The following is a 20,057-nucleotide window of genomic DNA, read 5'->3' on the forward strand; positions in this document are numbered from 1 at the left end:
GACTCTATAGATTTTGTAAAAGTCTATCAAATTCTGTCCACATCGAGTGATATTTAAATGTATGTATTTGGGACAAACCTTTATATGTAGCACCCAACACATTTGACGGATGTGATATGGTATCGAAAATTTAGTTCTACAAAGTGGTGCAGGGTATAATATTGTCGGCCCCGCCCGACTTTAGACTTTCCTTACTTGTTTCAATATGAAATTTAAAATTTTATTGTTTCAAATAAGTTAAAAACAGATTAAGAATTAATAAAATAGTACAAAATATTTAAAATTTGCCGAAAAAATGGTAAATCCTTTCTATATATATATATTTGATGTCAAACGTTCAAGACAAGTGTTATAATGCACTAAAAATCATAAAAAAAATTAAATTATTTATTCGTCAAAATATCACGAATTTTCTAAATTTACATCCAAAATACTGAATTCACATCACACCTTAAGTGGTGATGCAAATTCAGTGTAACGGCTTTTGAATTGTGGACATCCGTCCTATGAGAAGCCCATATTAAATTCATCGCTTCTGCGACAATTTTGCACCACTTCCGTATCCAAAAAGGACATTTTTACTACTTTTTTTGGCGACGCTTTTTTGCTGGGAAGTTTATGATGAAAATCGTATGATTTAAAATTGTGACTTTAAATCAAAGCCACACTATTTTCCCTCCACAAAAGCTTATTCAAAAGCATCATTCAGCTGACCACATTCATTTCCCTTTTTTTTTGTGCGAGTAAATTAAATATTTAATTCAGTTTGTAGCAAACAAAAAAAAACAAAAATATTCATGAGATTCTCTCACAGATTACGATTGAAATAAAAGCCATTTCATTATATGTTATTTCAGTTATTCTCCCTCCATTAAATTACTAAAAGCCAATTCAATAGCATCATTCAGTTGACCATATTCCTCTAAAATTTTTTCTTCACCATCCTTCAAGGGATCCTGTAATAGAAAAAAATGTACATATAACATTTCCAATCAATTCATTTTTCCCCAATTCTTACCATAAATTTCATCGATTGCATTTGATAGAGTACATGGGCCATGGAACTTTGTATCTGATTCCAGGTTATTTTATTTTCTACCTTGGTAACATCTCTCATCTCCACACATTGTTTGGCCAAATCGTAGAAGGTTATAATATTTTTCAGCATACCAAAAGTCTTGTAAAAGGGACAATAGCGGTCATAGCTGGAATACGAGTTCTGTTGAAGGAAATCATCTTTTAGCATTTTTGCCACTTCCAATGTCACCTTATCGCTTTCGGCCAATGAGGCTCGACCCACCAATTGGACTATTTCGGAGAGATCTTCTTCTTCTTGCAAAATTTGTTTAGCCTTCAAACGCAAAGGTACAAAACCAGGAAAATTTTGATCATAGTAACCATCTAGGGCTCGAGTATATTTGGAATAGGATATCAGCCAATTGATGGAGGGAAAATGTTTACGTTGGGCCAATTTCTTATCAAGACCCCAAAAAACTTGAACTATACCCAAGGTGGCGGAAGTAACAGGATCTGAGAAATCTCCACCAGGTGGAGATACAGCACCCACTATCGAAACAGAACCCTCACGATTGGGAGAACCCAGGCATTTGACACGACCAGCTCTCTCATAAAATGAAGCCAAACGAGCTCCCAGATACGCCGGATAACCAGAATCTGCAGGCATTTCTGCCAAACGTCCAGAAATTTCACGCAAAGCTTCTGCCCATCTGGAGGTAGAATCAGCCATCATTGACACATTATAGCCCATATCACGAAAATATTCGGCCAATGTTATGCCCGTGTAAATGGAAGCCTCTCTAGCTGCCACCGGCATATTTGAGGTATTTGCCACCAAAGCCGTCCTTTGCATTATGGACTCGGTAACACCATCGATCTCTACAGATAGCTCGGGGAAATCTCTTAAAACCTCGGACATTTCATTGCCACGCTCACCACATCCCACATAGATGATGACATCGGAATTGGAATATTTCGATAAGGCCTGAGATATCACAGTCTTGCCACAACCAAAAGCTCCTGGTATGGCTGTGGTTCCTCCCAAGACTGAGGGAAACAAGGAATCTATAACCCTTTGACCAGTGAATAGAGGATAATTGGAAGGCCATTTTTCCGCCACCGGTCTTGGTTGTCTCACTGGCCAAATTTGCAACATTTTATGTGACATTTTACGATCCTCATATTCAGTTTCCAAAATCTCATCCACAATGCTATAGTTTCCGGCTGGGGCCACAAATGTAACACGGCCTTTGGCCCGAGGATGTAACATAATGCGATGGGTAACCAGAGAATTCTCTACAACATGACCACATATATCACCTCCGGTAACTAAGCTTCCAACTCGTACATTACAAGGCACATAATTCCAAGTCTTGTCACGTGATAGACTTTTAATATTTATTCCCTTAGGTATGTATATGGATTTGGTTAATTCATGTATTGAACGAAGAGGCCGCTGTATACCATCGAATATACTGCCCATTATTCCAGGAGCCAATTCAACAGATAAAGGTTTTCCGGTCCTTTCTACAGGATCACCAACAGTTAGACCAGAAGTATCTTCATAGACTTGTATGGTAGCCATGTCGCCTTCCAAGCGTATAATTTCACCTACCAATTGGTAATAACCCACACGTACCAATTCATACATGGCAGCTCCTTTCATATTTTCAGCCGTTACAACAGGTCCTGAAACAGCATAAACTCTTCCCGTACTATGCTCTTCGGCATTATCGATATAGTCTATAGGCGGCATATTATCTGTGGCATTATTGACATCCAATAATGATGTATAGTTTGTTTCTTCTAAAATATCATTGGATTGGGTGATCTCGTTATTAGCGATAGTTTCAAAATCTTCCATATTGAAATATTGAGTGGTCGAAATTAAAAAAAGAATATTTTTTGTTTTTTTTTTTTTCTGTATTTTAAATATTAAAATCAAAATAGACTAGATTGTTTTCTGGGTACAATTACTTATAAGGTAGTCAACAATAGATTTTGACAGTTTGCTACCTTATAAATACACAATAAAAATATTTATGTGATATTAAAGATTACGTAAACTAAATGTTAGGATTCACAATTTACAAAATATTAAGCACAAATTTCTTTAAAATAATGAAATTTTAACTAAATTAAGGTTAATAATCTTTGCTTCAATTTTTTATACCCACCACCATAGAATGGTGACGGGGGAATAATAAGTTTGTCATTCCGTTTGTAACACATCGAAATATCGATTTCCGACTATATAAAGTATAACATATATATTCTTGATCAGGGAGAAATTCTAAGACGATATAAGCATGTCCGTCTGTCTGTCTGTTGTAATCACGCTACGGCCTTCAATAATGGCGCTATCGTCCTGAAATTTGGCACAGATTCGTCCTTTGTTTGCAGGCAGGTCAAGTTCGAAGATGAGCTATATCGGTCAAAGTTTTGATATAGTCCCCATATAAACCGACCTACCGATTTGGGGTCTTGGACTTAAAAAAACTGTAGTTTTTATCCATTTTGCGTGAAATTGGAAATCTAGATGTATTCTAGGACCATCAAAAAGTGTACCGAAAATGGTGCCTATCGGTCCATGTTTTGGTATAGCCCCCATATGGACCGATTTCCCGATTTTGCTTCTTGGGCGTCTAGAAAGTGTACTTTCTATCCGATTTGCTAAAAATTGGAAATTTAGAGGTATTCTAGGACCATAAAGAAGTGTGCCGAAAATGGGGTGTATCGGTCCATGTTTTGATATAGCCACCATATAGACCGATCTCCCGATTTTACTTCTTGGGCTTCTAGAATCCGTTGTTTTTACCCAATTTGCCTGAAATTGGAAATCTAGAGGTATTCTAGGAAAATAAAGTGATGTACCTAAAATGATGATCATCGGACCATGTTTCGATATAGCCCCCATATAGACCGATCTCCAGATTTACTTCTTGGGCTTCTAGAATCCGTAGTTTTTATCCAATCTGCCTGAAATTGGAAATCTAGAGGTATTCTAGGACCATAAAGACGTGTGCCAAAAATGGTGAGTACCGGTCCATGTTTTGATATAGCCCCCATATAGACCGATCTCCAGATTTACTTCTTGGGCTTCTAGAATCCGTAGTTTTTATCCAATTTGCCTGAAATTTGGAATCTAGAGGTATTCTAGGACCAGAAAGACGTGTGTCGAAAATGGTGAGTACCGGTCCATGGTTTGATATAGCCCCCATATAGACCGATCTCCCGATTTTATTTCTTGGACTTCTAGAATCCGTAATTTTCACCCAATTTGCCTCAAATCTAGAGGTATTCTAGGAAAATAAAGAGATGTGCCTAAAATGGTCAGTATCGGTCCATACTTTAATATAGCCCCCATATAAACAGATCTCCCAATTTTATTTCTTGGGCTTCTAGAATCCGTAGTTTTTCTCTAATTTGCCTGAAATTGGAAAATTAGAGGTATTCTAGGAAAATAAAGAGATGTGCCGAAAATGGTGAGTATCGGTCCATATTTTGATATAGCCCCCATATAGACCAATCTCCCGATTTTACTTCTTGGGCTTCTAGAATCCGTTGTTTTTATCCAATTTGCCTGAAATTGGAAATCTAGAGGTATTCTAGGAAAATAAAGTGATGTACCTACAATGATGATCATCGGACCATGTTTCGATATAGCCCCCATATAGACCGATCTCCAGATTTACTTCTTGGGCTTCTAGAATCCGTAGTTTTTCTCTAATTTGCCTGAAATTGGAAATCTAGAGGTATTATAAGATCACCAGCGGGAGCCACCGTGGTGCAAGGGTTAGCATGCCCGACTTGCATACACAAGGTCGTGGGTTCGATTCCTGCTACGACCGAACACCAAAAAGTTTTTCAGCGGTGGATTATTCAAAGCTTCTCTAAGTGGTTTCACTGGAATGTGGAACGCCGTTCGGACTCAGCTATAAAAAGGAGGTCCCTTGTCATTGAGCTTAACATGGAATCGGGCAGCACTCAGTGATAAGAGAGAAGTTCACCACTGTGGTATCACAATGGACTGAATAGTCTAAGTGAGCCTGATACATCGGGCTGCCACATAACCTAACCTAACCTAAAATCATAAAGAGGTGTGCCGAATATATTGAGTATCGGTACAGTTTTTGATATAGCCCCCTTATAAACCGGCCCTCCGATTTGGGGTCTATATTCTAGAACTACAATTAAATGTGCTGAATACTGTGTGTATCCTTCAATGTTTTGCTATAGCCCCCCATTACACCGAACTCCCGATTTAACTCCTATGGCTTCTAAAAAAGTTTAGTTTTTATCCGCTTATCTACAAATTGAAAATATACTGGCACTTTAGACAAAGTGTATATGATTTAGTTTTATCGGTCCATTTGGTAAGCCCTCCATATAGACCGAGTTCACTTATTGAGGGTATAGAAGGCGCACTGATCATGAAAATTGCTTGAAACTGAATGCAAAATTTCCAGATTTTACTTCTCGTAATCATTTAAATAATTTGGATGAAATTCTACAGATTTTAGATTTCAAACCAAGGCGTTATTTCATCATTTTCTTGCACACTTACAAGAGATGTTTATGATTCCTCTAAAACTCAAACAAAAAATGGTTCTTATAAATTCAGAATCTGATCTGGTCTTCATAGGTAAAATCTTTACATTTATCTGTGGGAAGCCTACTGGTTGAACTGATCTCCTTGGGAAAATATCTGTCATCAAACCCTCCTGAAATTTTCAGATGAAACTAGTATATTTTATTCATGGTGGTGGGTATTTAAGATTCGGCCCGGCCGAACTTACTGCTGTATATACTTGTTTTTATTAAATTTAGGATTGTCTAAAACACACAATCATTTCTTTAGAAGTGCTTTGTGCGCGAGCAACTTTAGTTGGATTTGGCCCATCTTGAAACACACAGTCGACTGCTGTTTACATTCAGGCTCATTCGCGAAAGTCCACGGTTCATCACATTTCATGGTGTCATGGTTGTTTTTGAAGCATCACGATCGTAATGGTCTAAAACATTTCTTTCGACGAAATGGTCTAAAACATTTCTTTCGACGAATCAACACAAGCTTTTTTAGCAATTGACAAATTGTGTGGGCTCCAAGGCGAACAATATTGTTTACGGCATTTATTGCATGAACATTTATGCAATATTGAATGTATGGTGGTCCCACTAATGCCTAAGGCGGTCTCAATCTCTCGATAGGTCACATGACAATATTGTCATATCAATTGGCGATTTTGGACAGCCTTCACGAAATTCGTCTTACGGTACGGCCACACAGTTAAGCCAGCAAACATTTTGAGCTCATATTAGGTATATAACGTCACGGTAGGATTATTTTCCAGATATTTCAAAAATGATTCTGGAAACAAGTTTGACACTTATTGTGATCAAATATTTGTCTGGAGCACACCCTTAGAGTGGACTACACCCTCGGTTGAATTCACCATACCATCGATAAATACTAATCCTGAAGGGAATTTCACGGCCAAAAATTAAATTAAGTTAATCGAAAGTTAAAAAAAAATCGCACAAAATTTTTAACACTCAATTAAAATTGAAAATTCAATAATAATTGAAGCATTTTATGTGATATTTCTTTCTCTGTAAATGGCATTAGCCTCAATCCCATTAATACTCTTGCCACCTCAAGAAAAAGGTACTATTTCGAAATGTATAACCCTCGAAGATAAATTCAACATTTTAAATTCACTTTTTTGTCCACAGTAGCCCAGCAAAAAATGGAGCACTATTTCAGCAGGATTGTAAGGGAGAGAGGCAGTACCAACTGCTTACAAAACAACCGAATCAGCGATGATTTTTGTGCGCGATGTCCCGATTTAGAGCAGCTTCTACATAGCTCTGGTATAATTGCTCTTTTTTATACCCACCACCATAGAATGGTGTGGGGGTATAATAAGTTTGTCATTCCGTTTGTAACACATCGAAATATCGATTTCCGACTATTCTTGATCAGAGAAAAATTCTAAGACGATATTACGATGTCCGTCTGTCCGTCTGTCTGGCTGTCTGTCTGTTGTAATCACGCTACAGTCTTCAATAATGAAGCAATCGTGCTAAAATTTTGCACAAACTCGTCTTTTGTCTGCAGGCAGGTCAAGTTCGAAGATGGGCTATATCGGTCAAGGTTTTGATATAGTCCCCATATAAACCGACCTCCCGATTTGGTCTTGGGCTTATAGGGCTTTATCCAATTTGCCAGAAATTTGAAATCTAGATGTATTTTATGACCATAAAGAGGTGTGCCAAAAATGGTGAGTATCGGTCCATGTTTTGGTATAGCCCCCATATAGACCGATCTCCCGATTTTACTTCTTGAAATTTGAAATCTAGATGTATTTTATGACCATAAAGAGGTGTGCCAAAAATTGTGAGTATCGGTCCATGTTTTGGTATAGCCCCCATATAGACCGATCTCCCGATTTTACTTCTTGGGCTTATAGGAACCGCAGTTTTTATACACTTTACCTGAAATTGGAAATCGAGAGGTACTTTAGAACCGTAAAGAGGTGTGCCAAAAATGGTTAGCATCGGTCCATGGTTTGGTATGGTCCCCATATAAACCGACCTCCCGATTTGGGGTCTTGGACTTATAGAATCCGAAGTTTTTATCCAATTTGCCTGAAATTGGAAATCTAGTGGTATTTTCGGGCCATAAAGAGGTGTGCCGAAAACGGTAAGTATCGGTCCATATTTTAGTATAGCCCCCATAAGAACGATCTACCGATTTAACTCCTTAGGTTTCTAAAAACCGTAGTTTTTATCTTATTTGCCTGAAATTGTAAATATTCTGGTATTTTAGGCTCACAAAAACGTGTATCGGATTAAGTTTTTATCGGTCCATTTGGTAATGCCTCCATACAGACCGACTTCACTCCTTGAAACTCAATGTAAAATTTCCAGATTTTACTTTTCGGGTGAAAATCTACAGATTTAAGATTTCAAATCAAGACGTTATTTTATAATTTTCTTGCACACTTACAAGATATGTTAATGATTCCTCTAAAACTCAAACAAAAATGGTTCTTATAACTCCAGAATCTGATATAGTCCTCATAGGAGAAATCTTTAAATTTATCTTCAGGAAGTGTCCTCAAGCCCTCCTGAAATTTCAAAGGAAACCCCAATATTTGGTTCATAGTGGTGGGTATTTAAGATTCGGCCCGGCCGAACTTACTGCTGTATATACTTGTTTATAGAAATATTGCTCAGAAGTGAAGCATGAATTGGTTGCAATAACGTAAACGAATGATCATAAACTAGTTCGATTACTCGTTTACGTTATTGTCACCGATTCATGCAGTGTGGATGCACTGCCTACTTCATTGTATACCAAAAAGCGCAACTAAACTCTTACTGCTGAAATATTTTTTGCTGGGAGTAAAAGTAAGTTAAAATAAAATTGGCTATTGTGGCGTATGAGTACCGTACACAATGAAATGCATTAAACATACGCACACATGGCCTTACAACAGCGGTTTATAAACTACAGTATGTCTCATTAAATGTGCGAGTGCCGCAATAACACAGTGGGTATAAGTCACATAAACAATACGAAAATTATCTTATTATAAAACGCAGCATGCTATTAGCTTTAGGTTTCAATTAACATAGAATTCTTCTACATTCTTATAGATCTACAAATCGGAGCGTTTTTTGAGAAATAAATTCTGATAATTATTCTGAACTTGATTTACCCACACTGAAAAAAAAATATTTACCTAATATGAAATATTATGCAACCTATATTTTAGAATAATCTACACAATAGTAGGGACAACATTCTTTAAAATAACGAAATTTTAAATAAATGAAAGTTTATAATATTTGCTGTAAAAATAAAATAAAAATTGTTTTATTTAAATTTAGGACACGAATCTTGGAAATTTGTCTTCCTCCATTAAAGTAGTATCGCTTCCAACTAAGAAAATGTTTTCCTCAAAGTAGAGAATAACATTTTTGAAACACAGTGTCCTTTGTTTTCGAGCTAAACATAGAATCTTACAGCATTCATTAATAAATGAGAAATTCATATCTTGTGGTATCACAAAGGATTGAATAATCTATGTGAGTATGTGGCACTATATGTAACCTAGGACAATATAATTTTGACCAAATTTTCTATAGAAATTCTCTATTGAAATAAAATTTTGACAATATTTCCTATAGAAAAAATGTTCTATAGCGATATATTATTTCAATAGACATTTTATTTCTATAGAAAATTTTGTCAAAATTTATTTCTAAAGAAACTATTGTCAACATTTTTTTCTATAGAAAACAAACAACAAACAAAGTCAGTAAAACTATAAAATATAAACGAAATAAATTTCTTAAAATTTTCGCCTTTTTGAAACCATTGTGTAGACATAGAATTTATTAACTGCCTAGTTTCCTTATTCCTTTAATGCGACGTGTGCTATTTGAAATCATCATCACAAATATGGTCATTAATTATAATTGCTATAAATCCACCTACATTAATGTGAAATTAAAATTCAGCTAATTTTCCAAGCAATCAAAATATTTATAAAAGGCTTTTCGGTTCATCCTCCTCCTTTACCCTCCCCCTCCCCCACCTCCTACCACATCCCATATATGTATATTTTCAATAAAGCATAAAGTAAAAAAAAAAATTAAACATCAAAGAGAATTTTTAATACAATTTTCTTTTCGTTAAGTCCATATGAGGAACATAAAATGAAAGCTATATAAATAGCCATTCATCCCCATAAAAACTGAAGTACGCAAATCTTTCGCTATCAAACTCGGAAAGATGTTCAATCCTAAACCACCGGATGATCCTAAATATCGAATACCAGGCCAATGCATCTGGCTAAAACTAAACGGTTCGTGGCCCTTTAATCACGACAGCAATAAGGATTTCTATTCACCTCGTTATCTATGGGGATGGTTGTATACATCATGGTCTTGGTATGTGGTCACTTCGGTTGGCATAACCATAGGATTTCAAACGGCTTTTTTAATAAATAACTTTGGTGATATTATAATGACAACGGAAAATTGCTGTACCACATTTATGGGAGCTTTGAATTTTGTACGTCTCTTACATATGCGCTTGCATCAGGAGCAATTTAGAGAAATTATTGAGCAATTCGTTCATGACATATGGATTCCCAAGTGAGTATGGAGAAAGAAATAAAAAAGGAGGTCTCTGGCATTACTGAGAGGGGATGATTTATCCACTGAAAATTATGCGATGTTAATGAAATTTTGCATACAGGAGAATTGTTTGCATAAAGAAGAGCGCCGTCACTGAAAATAGGCCTATTTTATTCGACTATTTTAAAGGTCTTAGGTTAGGTTAGGTTAGGTTATGTGGCAGCCCGATGTATCAGGCTCACTTAGACTATTCAGTCCATTGTGATACCACAGTGGTGAACTTCTCTCTTATCACTGAGTGCTGCCCGATTCCATGTTAAGCTCAATGACAAGGGACCTCCTTTTTATAGCCGAGTCCGAACGGCGTTCCACATTCCAGTGAAACCACTTAGAGAAGCTTTGAAACCCTCAGAAATGTCACCAGCATTACTGAGGTGGGATAATCCACCGCTGAAAAATTTCTTGGTGTTCGGTCGTAGCAGGAATCGAACCCACGACCTTGTGTATGCAAGGTGGGCATGCTAACCATTGCACCACGGTGGCAGGTCTTGAGAACACATATTTTGTAGGCGTGTTTGGGCAATACTTGACTATGTTTAATTTTTGTGTATTCAAAAAAAAATTTTTTTAAAGAACTTACAAATTTGATTTCTGGTGGAAGGTGGAATTACTACATACCATGCGGTCATGGATGCGTACGTTGTAATCGAATGCGTTGACGAATACGATTCTTCAATTGCGTAACACAGCATGTGTCGGAACCACCTTTGTCACTCGTGCAATAAATAATCTACCAAAGTTTTACCAAAAATCTACCAAATTTAAAAAAAAAATATTATTTTGAAGTTTTTGATTAATTTTTTATGGTTAGTAAAAAAATTAAAATTTCTAAACATATTGAATTTATTAAAAATTTTCTCAAAATTTTATTTCTATACAAAATTTTAATTCTTTACAAAATTTTCTCAAAATTTTATTTCTAAAGAAAATTTTCTCAGAATTTTATTTTGTAGAAAATTTTCTCAGAATTTTATTTTGTAGAAAATTTTCTCAAAATTTTACTTCTATAGAAAATGTTGTCAAAATTTTATTTCTATAGAAAATTTTATCAAAATTTTGCTGCAAGTAGAGGATGCTGATGAGGAACGTGGTAATTCCGAAACGTGCGTCCATCCAACCATCTTGCAGTCTATAGGGCTTTGCCCAAATAAATTTGACAAACATTCTTTTCCTCTGTTGGTTAAGCTACTCTTGTAGTTTAGTCAATGTATGGTTTTAAGCTGAAATAAAAAAACAACAACAAATTTTATTTCATTAGAATTTTTTTTCAAAATTTCATTTCTGTAGAAAGTTTTTCCAAAATTTTATTTCTATAGAAAATTTTGTCAACATTTTTTTCTATAGAAAATTTTTTCAACATTTTCTTTCTATAGAAAATTTTGTCAAAATTTTATTTTGTATAGGAAATTGAAGTACCCCTTAGTCGTGGCACAAATACCATAATCTACCAAAATGTGATAAAATTTGACCAAAAATCTACCAAATTTAACACAGCATGTGTCGGAACCACCGTTGCCTCTTGTGTAAAAAATAATCTAACAAAAAATTATGCAAAATTTTTAAAATTTTATTTCTATAGAAAATTTTCTCAGAATTTTGTTTCTATACAAAATTTCTCAAAATGTTATTTCTATAGAAAAAATTTTTTTCCAAAATTTTATTTCTGTAGAAAAAATTTTTTTTTCCAAAATTTTATTTCTATACAAAATGTTGTCAACATTTGTTTCTATGGAGAATTTTGTCAAAATTTTATTTCTATAGAAAATTTTGTCAAAATTTTATTTTGTATAGGAAATCTTGTCAAAATTTAAAGATGTCGAATATATTAAAAATTGTCTCAAAATTTAATTTCTATTGAACATTTTACCAAAATTTTAATTATATACAAAATTTTCTTAAAATTTTAATTCTATAGCAAAAATTTCTCAAAATATTATTTTTATAGAAAATTTTGCCAAAAATTTAATTCTATAGAAAATTTCCTCAAAATTTTAGTTCTACAGAAAATTTTGTCAAAATTTTAGTTCTACAGTAAATTTTGTCAAAATTTTATTTCTATAGAGAATTTTTTCAACATTTTATTTCTATAGAGAATTTTGTCAAAATTTTATTTCTATAGAGAATTTTGTCAAAATTTTATTTCTATAGATTTTTTTTTTTAATTTTATTTCTGTAGAATAATTTCTAAATTTTTTTTCTTCTATTGAAAAATTTCTCAAAATTTTATTTCTATAGAAAATTTTGCCAAAATTTTATTTCTATGGTAAATTTTATTTCCATAAAAAAATGTTCTCAAAATCTTATTTCTATATAGAAAATGTTGTCAAAATTTTATTTCTATAGTAAACCTTGTCAAAATTTTATTTCTATAGGAAACCTTGTCAAAATTTTATATTTTTCTATAGAAAACTGAAATACCACTTAATCGTGCCAAAAATCCAAAAAAAAATCCACCCAATTGCAAATAAAATTTTACCAAAAATCTACCAAATTTAAAAATTCATATTTAGAAGTTTTTGATTAAAGATATTGAATATATTGAAAATTGTCTCAAAATTTAATATCTATTGAAAATGTTGCCAAAATGTTAATTCTATACAAATATTTCTCAAAATTTTATTTCTGTAGAAAATTTTCTCAAATTTTGTTTTTATAGAAAATTTTCTCGAAATTATATTTCTATAGAACATTTCTCAAAATTTTAGTTCTATAGAGGATTTTGTCAAAAATTTTTTTTTATTCCTAAAGAAAATTTGTCAAAATTTTATTGCTAAAGAAATTTTGTCAAAATTTTATTTCTATAGAAAATTTCTCAACATTTTAGTTCAATAGAAAATTTTGCCAAAATTTTAATTCTATACAAAATTTTTTTTCTATAGAAATTTTTATTCTGTAGAAAATTTTCTCAAAATTTTATTTCTATTGAACATTTTGCGAAAATTTTAATTCTATACAAAATTTTATTTCTATAGCAAAAATTTCTCAAAACTTTATTTCTGTAGAAAATTTTCTCAGAATATTATTTTCATAGAATTTTCTCAAAATTTTAGTTCTATAGAAAATGTTGTCAAAATTTTATTTCTATAGAAAATGTTGTCAAAATTTTATTTCCATAAAAAATTTTGTCAAAATTTTATTTCTATAGAAAATGTTCTCAAAATTTCGTTTCTATAGTAAACCTTGTCAAAATTTTATTTCTATAGGAAACCTTGTCAAGGTTTTATATTTTTCTTTAGAAAATTGAAGTATTGAAGTAGTCGTGCCAAAAATACCATAATCCACCAAAATGCCATCGCGGTGCAATGGTTAGCATGCCAAATTTTGCCAAAATTTTAAGTCTATACAAATATTTCTCAAAATTTATTTCTGTAGAAAATTTTCTCAAAATTTATTTCTGTAGAAAATTTTCTCTAAATTTTATTTCTGTAGAAAATTTTCTCAAATTTTATTTTTATGGAAAATGTTCTCAAAATTATATTTCTATAGAAAATTTCTCAAAATTTTAGTGCTATAGAAAATTTTGCCAAAATTTTAATTCTATAGAAAATTTCCTCAAAATTTTAGTTCTATAGAAAATTTTGTCAAAATTTTATTTCTATAGAAAATTTCTCAAAATTTTAGTTCTATAGAAAATTTTGCCAAAATTTTAATTCTATAGAAATTTTTTTTCAAAATTTTATTTCTATAGAAATTTTTATTCTGTAGAAAATTTTCTCAAAATTTTACTTCTATAGAAAATTTTGTCAAAATTTTATTTCTATAGAAATTTTTTTCAAAATTTTATTTCCTCTTTTGATTTTAAGTCGAAATAAATAAAAAAAACCTATTTATTTTGAAGAAATTTGTCCTTAATATTGTAATTGAGTATCCTAAATTTTTTGGGTTGCATCTGAAAGATTGATTGGGTAAATATTATTTTCAATGTACTAACAAATTTCTTTGTTAGAGTAATGAAAACATTTTTAAATTCAATTTAAGAACCATTAACATTTCCATTTTCCTTCAAATCATTTTTAAATTATATATATATTTTTTTTTTAGAAAATCTCATCCCACCATTGCTTCACAATGTTCAAAGAATATGCGTACCTTTCGAATAATGACTGTATTGCTTAGTTGTTTGATATCCATGTATTGTATTCTACCATTGGTGGTGTTATTCGCCGATGTCGGTTTGGATGCCGATGAAAAACCTTTCCCATACAAAATGTTATTTCCATACGATGCCCATCACGGATGGAAATATGTAGCAACGTATATATTTACAACTTTTGCTGGAGTATGTGTGGTTACCACACTCTTTGCCGAAGATTCAATTTTCGGGTTTTTTGTTACGTATACATGTGGAAAATTTGCCATACTTCATGAGCGTATTGATAATTTGATATGGGATGCTAATCGTATGATAAGAAATAATAAAGACAATGAAAGACATGTACAGGAGATGTATGTGAAAATGTTAAATCGCATCGCTTATGATCATAATAAACTAATAGAGTAAGTAAAGCAATAAGGTAATGATAAATACAACAAAATTAAGGAAGTATTTCAAGACACTATAACATCTAATCATTTCTTATGCTTGTTGTCGTTGATATTAGAAAAATTAAAAATCTTGGGATTAAGATCCATTAAACATTTTGCTTACATGCTTTTTTTATTCTTTAAGGTTTTCTGCAAAACTCGAAAATTTCTTCAATCCTATTTTATTGGTAAATTTCACAATTTCATCCATTTTAATATGTATGGTGGGATTTCAATTGGTTACCGGCAAGGATATGTTCATAGGAGACTATGTAAAATTTATGGTTTATATTTCATCTTCTTTGTCTCAACTCTATGTGCTATGCTGGAATGGTGATTCCCTAATACAACATGTAATAAATAATTACGAAAATATCAAACTAAAAATTCTAATACGCATTTTTTTCTAGTCTACCGAAACGGCAAATCATTTATACAGTTGTAATTGGGAAGGTCAATATATTCGTCGCATATGGGACGATGAAAACATTAATAATGATTTTATGACTCGAGTTAATATTCAACCTAAATCCAAAGATGTTATGGGACTTTGTGAAAGTTTCATTCCAGCCGATAAGAGTTTCCGTCAAAATCTACAAATAATGATTATGTGCAGTCAGAGGCCAGTTAAAATTACAGCTTTGAAATTCTCAACATTATCGCTACAATCGTTTACAGCCATATTAAGTACATCGATGAGTTATTTTACTCTGTTGCAAACGGTCTACAATGAAAATCAAGAGGAAACCCAAAAATAATAAAATGGTATAAATTATATTTTTATTATATAATTGAATTAATTTCTATATACATTATTAACAATAAGAAAGACTATTCGGTAATTTTCGTTGAATTTTTATGATTCTTAACAGATTCCTTATAATTCCTTATACCACATACAATTCTATAATTCCTCAACAATCAATCCATCAATTGTATCCGATTTTCACTTGGACAAGACAGTGGCAGTTTGTTCCTTAGCTTCAGTTAAAGCCCTAGCTTGGTGTGTAAAGACTGGAACATTGATACCCTAGAAAATATTGTTAATATGTGTATGTGTGTGCGCCTTGAATAAATAAAAATTTGTTATGCTAACCACCCATTTACCTGCATTTTAGCTGATCGAACAAAGGCCTTATTAGATGTTACCGTTACGGCTTTCATATCCATTCCAAAAGCAAATATTAACAATGACCTTTCATTGATTTTTCCACTGAATTTAATGCTTGCTATTTCTTGAGGTATAGATGTTACATCGGGGTATATTTCAATACGTTTGGTTAATTCATCGGCCCGTTTTTTCTCCATTGGGCCACCGAGAAGGCCAACAATATCCAGAAAAGACTTATGGGCAGTTGAGCAGCATATGAGGCGTTTATCTGTAAATGTTGAAGAATGTAATTAAACATGAAAATTATTTTTGGTCGACTTAATCTCCCCGATTTCCCGATTAATTTAGAAGATTATTCTGTTTAAATTAATATTATAATTATTTTTTATAATTACTTTTTATCTTGATTTTAACATATTTTTGTAGTCTTATTGTAATTTGTGTTAAATTGGCCATCTGCGCCTTGCAATTACAAAATAAAGTCAAATTAAATTAAAAAAAAATAAATTAAAAAATTAATCTTAGCATTGAATTATAAAAATGAACAACTTTAAAAATTTCAGAAAATCATCTCACAAGTCGATTTTCTAAATTTGGAAAATTGGAATGAAAAGTCGACATTCTATGGAAATCCTGAGCCACCGTGGTGCAATAGTTAGCATTCCCACCTTGCATACACAGGGTCGTGGGTTCAAAGCTTCGACTAAACACCAAAAAGTTTTTAGTCCCACCTCAGTAATGCTGGCGACATTTCTGAGTGTTTCAAAGCTTCTCTAAGTGGTTTCACTGCAATTTGCAAAGTCGTTTGGACTCGGCTATAAAAAGGAGGTCCCTTGTCATTGAGCTTAACACAAAATCGTGCAGCACTCAGTAATAAGAGAGAAGTTCACCACTGTGGTATCACAATGGACTACCTAACATGGACACCCTGAATATTATGAAAATCCATTTTGAAGCATATGAAAAGGTTTAACCAAAATTTAAAGTTTATTAAAAACTGGAAAAAGTTGAATTGAGTTTCGGTAACTAAATTTAAGTTTAAATTAAATGAACGTTGTTCTTCTTAATTTGCTTTAGTTCATTGCGATGCCGAAACTCTCCAGAATTATTCGACTTATGATCTGATGCTCATTTTGCTTATAGCTGGCCAAAGCCGATGAAATCAACTACTATGTCTTAGTTATAGTTGCCATTTTATCTCCATTTGCTGGCAATTGCGTTCCTTAATCTACTTTGTCCATAAAGCTCGAATAATAATTAATTGTAAATTTAAATATCATGCATTTGGACGTTCATTGCCTGTTTCAGTATCAGGCCAACATGAAAAAAAATATTTTTTTTTATTTATTTATTTAATCCATTATAATCGAGCCATATATGATTACTATATTGAAAGTGTGATGATATTCATATTAAAAAATATATATTGTAATAACAATAATAATTCAATAATCATAAAAAAATATTTTTCAGTCTATTAGGAAAATATGGTACTATATGGTATGTGACTATTCGTGGAAGTGGTCCATTAGTTTCCTCTTAAAAAGAGGGCTCGAAATGTCAAATGCCTTTACGGAAACCGGGAGAGAATTCCATAACGTACAAATTCTTACCATAAATGACGGACAAAGAAAAATTAACATGATTTCCCAAACTTCGCTTTGGACTGTAGCGATATTCTATCCTATTTAAACTTAAATATCGAATTTCGAAATTGAATCTTGAAATTTAATTCGCAAATCCGAACAATAGCAGTTCAGCTCAAAGTTTGAAAAAAATCGAGAAATAGTTTGAAAGGTTTTGAGAGGTCTAAAAGCTGCGTTTTGCAAAGACGCACACACAAACAAGTCTATCAATGGATACAACTGAACTTACCACAAAAAAGTTTATCCAGTATAGGCTTCAGTGGTGATTCTCTCTCCTTTTCGGCTTGTTCCGTTAGAATGGGTTCTTGGAAAATCCAATTACAGCTACCATTGCATACATTACTAACATAGGCCAATAGTGTTGTTATGTCCAGATTCAAGATACTAACATTACTAATATCCGAACTTTTATCTACCTCAGATGGTTGTTCCAATGAAGCAATTTCAATACCTTCTGCCTGTAAAGCCTCTGCCAATTCATTTTCAATTATGTGGCTAAAATAGAAAACCACCTGCAGAGGAAAAGATAAACAATTTTAATTTCAAATAGCATAGAGGGAGAATCGAAAACATTTGTGCTTGAAACAAATACTTGACTAATAATATTGACATTTTGTTTGTGTACATACATCAAAGGAAAAACTATGTTTTGGTTCTTACTGATTCAGAAGAGCTTCGCAGTGATTAAAATATTTTTATCTAAAATTACCTAACATAGCAATACTTCTTTCTTATTAAGGAATCCGTGACGAGTATTTGAAAACTAGTTTGGGTCTTACCTTGGGTCGTTTAAACATACATAGATTTTGGGAAGAAGCTTCAAAAAATTCTTGGGCTTGGTCAACTATACTACGTGCACCATAGCTAGCTTCACCACGGGCCGCATCAGTGAGAGATTTTGAATTTCGGGCTATGGCTAACGAATAAATTGATAGTAATTGTTCAATTACATTTGAAAGAACTTCATGTACTTACTTACCTTTGATCCATTTTAAACCATTCTCACAAACAATATCCACTCTTAAGGGATTCTCCCTGTAATCCACAGGAAATCCACAATCAACATGAACCACATCCCTCTGTTGTTGTACAATCTTTACCAAAAATTCGTAGTGGGTTAAATTGCTACATTGTACGTGATTTATTTTAAGGGTTTTATTTTTAATGACCTTCAAGAAACAAGAAGTTTTATAAAGGTTTATAATATTTGCTACTTTTAAATATACTGTCGATATAAAATATAAAAATATAAAAATGTCATTGCGAGAAAGAAATTCTTTGAGAGTTTGCGATTCATTACTTTTAGTCTTTGTTCGTGTACTTACCTTCTGGAGAAATTTGATTTCTTGAAAAATTTTTCTCTGAACCTTTTGAACACCTGGAATCTCCGAGAATTCTTCAAGTTGCTTTATAAGAATTTGCCCAAGATCTACTTTATCTTCTGCTTTTTGCAAAAGATCTTCTTCAAATGGTAAATTGATGTCCATATTTTGTTGATGAAAGAATGTTTATGTTTATAAATTTTTTCTATCAAACAGCTGTTTTACAATTTGACGTCTACCAAATAATTCAAACAAAGTAGATATATTAAAAGAGTTGAATTCACATTGCTTTCAAACAAAGACTATAGGATATGAAGATGTGAATTGGGCGTTGGAGTTTGTGATATAAAAAAGAAAAGTAATAAATTAATTGAATTAAGTATTGAGAATTTGATATGAGATGACGGCAGAAGAAGCCGTCAACAGTTATTTTGAATTAGCTTTAGCCTATCTATAGGACAAAGCCTCAAACAATGCTGTATGGGACCAATTACTGAATGATTTTTTGTTTTTGAAATTTTTAAATCTGGTGATATGAAAATATGGCAATCCGTTTGGCATTTGCAGATCGCAGAAGTGGCATCTTTTTGTTATTAAATTTCTCTTGAACTTACAGTTATTTTTTATTTTTATTTTTATTATTTGCTTTATTTTTGCTTATTTGGTTTGCACTTATATATTCTACACTTTTTCTAAAAATTCATTCATATTGTTATTTAATTAAATGATAAATTTACTTTAGATTTTATATAATTAATTAGTTATAGAGGCAATGCGCTATTATTGGCCTTTCTGGCTTATTGTATTGTCGTAAATAAAAATAAATAAAAAAATAAAGTGCTTTAGAGATTGTGCTCCTTTTAAAGAGATTTTATAGCTTAAAATGAAAAATTCTAATCGAGGTATGTACTTTTAGCAATAATTAACAAATATTGTATATATTTGTTATTGATAAATATAAATTCATCTGCTTATATGTGCTAAAGAAAGTACCACATTACAATTACAGATCATGCTATAACCGAAAACGTAGAATTTTTTTAATGCAATAGCATCAAATATTGAGTTCGCATTATCGCGCTAAAATAACCATTTCCATGGTTAGTTTTCTTTAATTATTCATTTTAACCTTTTCAATTGTTGCATTGGAACTATCCGAGTTTTTGTTTTTCTGCTTTTAAAGATTTTCGGTTAGCGTCTAAACTCGAACTTAATACCCACTTT

The 20,057-nt window shown here is 32.3% G+C and overlaps 3 protein-coding genes across 3 annotated transcripts; 1 reads left to right on the forward strand and 2 right to left on the reverse strand.

The window, feature by feature from the left end:
* Positions 1-794: 794 nt before the first annotated feature.
* Positions 795-2,969, reverse strand: LOC142231948 (V-type proton ATPase catalytic subunit A-like). The gene is made up of 2 exons (XM_075302623.1): positions 1,019-2,969; positions 795-956 (listed from the first exon to the last, which is right to left on the reverse strand). Exons 1-2 carry the CDS (start codon positions 2,879-2,881, stop codon positions 858-860), a joined length of 1,962 nt encoding a protein of 653 aa, XP_075158738.1. The 5' UTR covers positions 2,882-2,969; the 3' UTR covers positions 795-857.
* Positions 2,970-9,800: 6,831 nt separating this feature from the next.
* On the forward strand, positions 9,801-16,134 carry Or13a (Odorant receptor 13a). The gene is made up of 6 exons (XM_075302624.1): positions 9,801-10,188; positions 14,272-14,727; positions 14,900-15,107; positions 15,165-15,519; positions 15,627-15,806; positions 15,873-16,134. The coding sequence occupies exons 1-4, from the start codon at positions 9,824-9,826 to the stop codon at positions 15,510-15,512; spliced, it is 1,377 nt and encodes a 458-aa protein (XP_075158739.1). The 5' UTR covers positions 9,801-9,823; the 3' UTR covers positions 15,513-15,519; positions 15,627-15,806; positions 15,873-16,134.
* LOC142231950 (UPF0415 protein C7orf25 homolog) lies at positions 15,513-19,039 on the reverse strand. The gene is made up of 6 exons (XM_075302626.1): positions 18,837-19,039; positions 18,491-18,680; positions 18,291-18,427; positions 17,741-18,023; positions 15,862-16,133; positions 15,513-15,784 (listed from the first exon to the last, which is right to left on the reverse strand). Exons 1-6 carry the CDS (start codon positions 18,996-18,998, stop codon positions 15,701-15,703), a joined length of 1,128 nt encoding a protein of 375 aa, XP_075158741.1. The 5' UTR covers positions 18,999-19,039; the 3' UTR covers positions 15,513-15,700.
* Positions 19,040-20,057: the final 1,018 nt, after the last annotated feature.

This window comes from Haematobia irritans, chromosome 3 (genome assembly GCF_050003625.1).
Source record: "Haematobia irritans isolate KBUSLIRL chromosome 3, ASM5000362v1, whole genome shotgun sequence".
NCBI lineage: Eukaryota > Metazoa > Arthropoda > Insecta > Diptera > Muscidae > Haematobia > Haematobia irritans.

Coding starts and splice junctions, on each gene's coding strand:
- LOC142231948 (XM_075302623.1), bottom strand. CDS start 2,881: ATGGAAGATTTTGAAACTATCGCTAATAACGAGATCACCCAATCCAAT. Junction 957..1,018: donor TGCAATCGATGAAATTTATG/GTAAGAATTGGG, acceptor TTTCTATTACAG/GATCCCTTGAAGGATGGTGA.
- Or13a (XM_075302624.1), top strand. CDS start 9,824: ATGTTCAATCCTAAACCACCGGATGATCCTAAATATCGAATACCAGGC. Junction 10,189..14,271: donor CATGACATATGGATTCCCAA/GTGAGTATGGAG, acceptor TTTTTTTTTTAG/AAAATCTCATCCCACCATTG. Junction 15,108..15,164: donor GTGATTCCCTAATACAACAT/GTAATAAATAAT, acceptor ATTTTTTTCTAG/TCTACCGAAACGGCAAATCA.
- LOC142231950 (XM_075302626.1), bottom strand. CDS start 18,998: ATGGACATCAATTTACCATTTGAAGAAGATCTTTTGCAAAAAGCAGAA. Junction 18,024..18,290: donor GTATGTTTAAACGACCCAAG/GTAAGACCCAAA, acceptor TTTCCTCTGCAG/GTGGTTTTCTATTTTAGCCA. Junction 15,785..15,861: donor TTCGATCAGCTAAAATGCAG/GTAAATGGGTGG, acceptor AATATTTTCTAG/GGTATCAATGTTCCAGTCTT.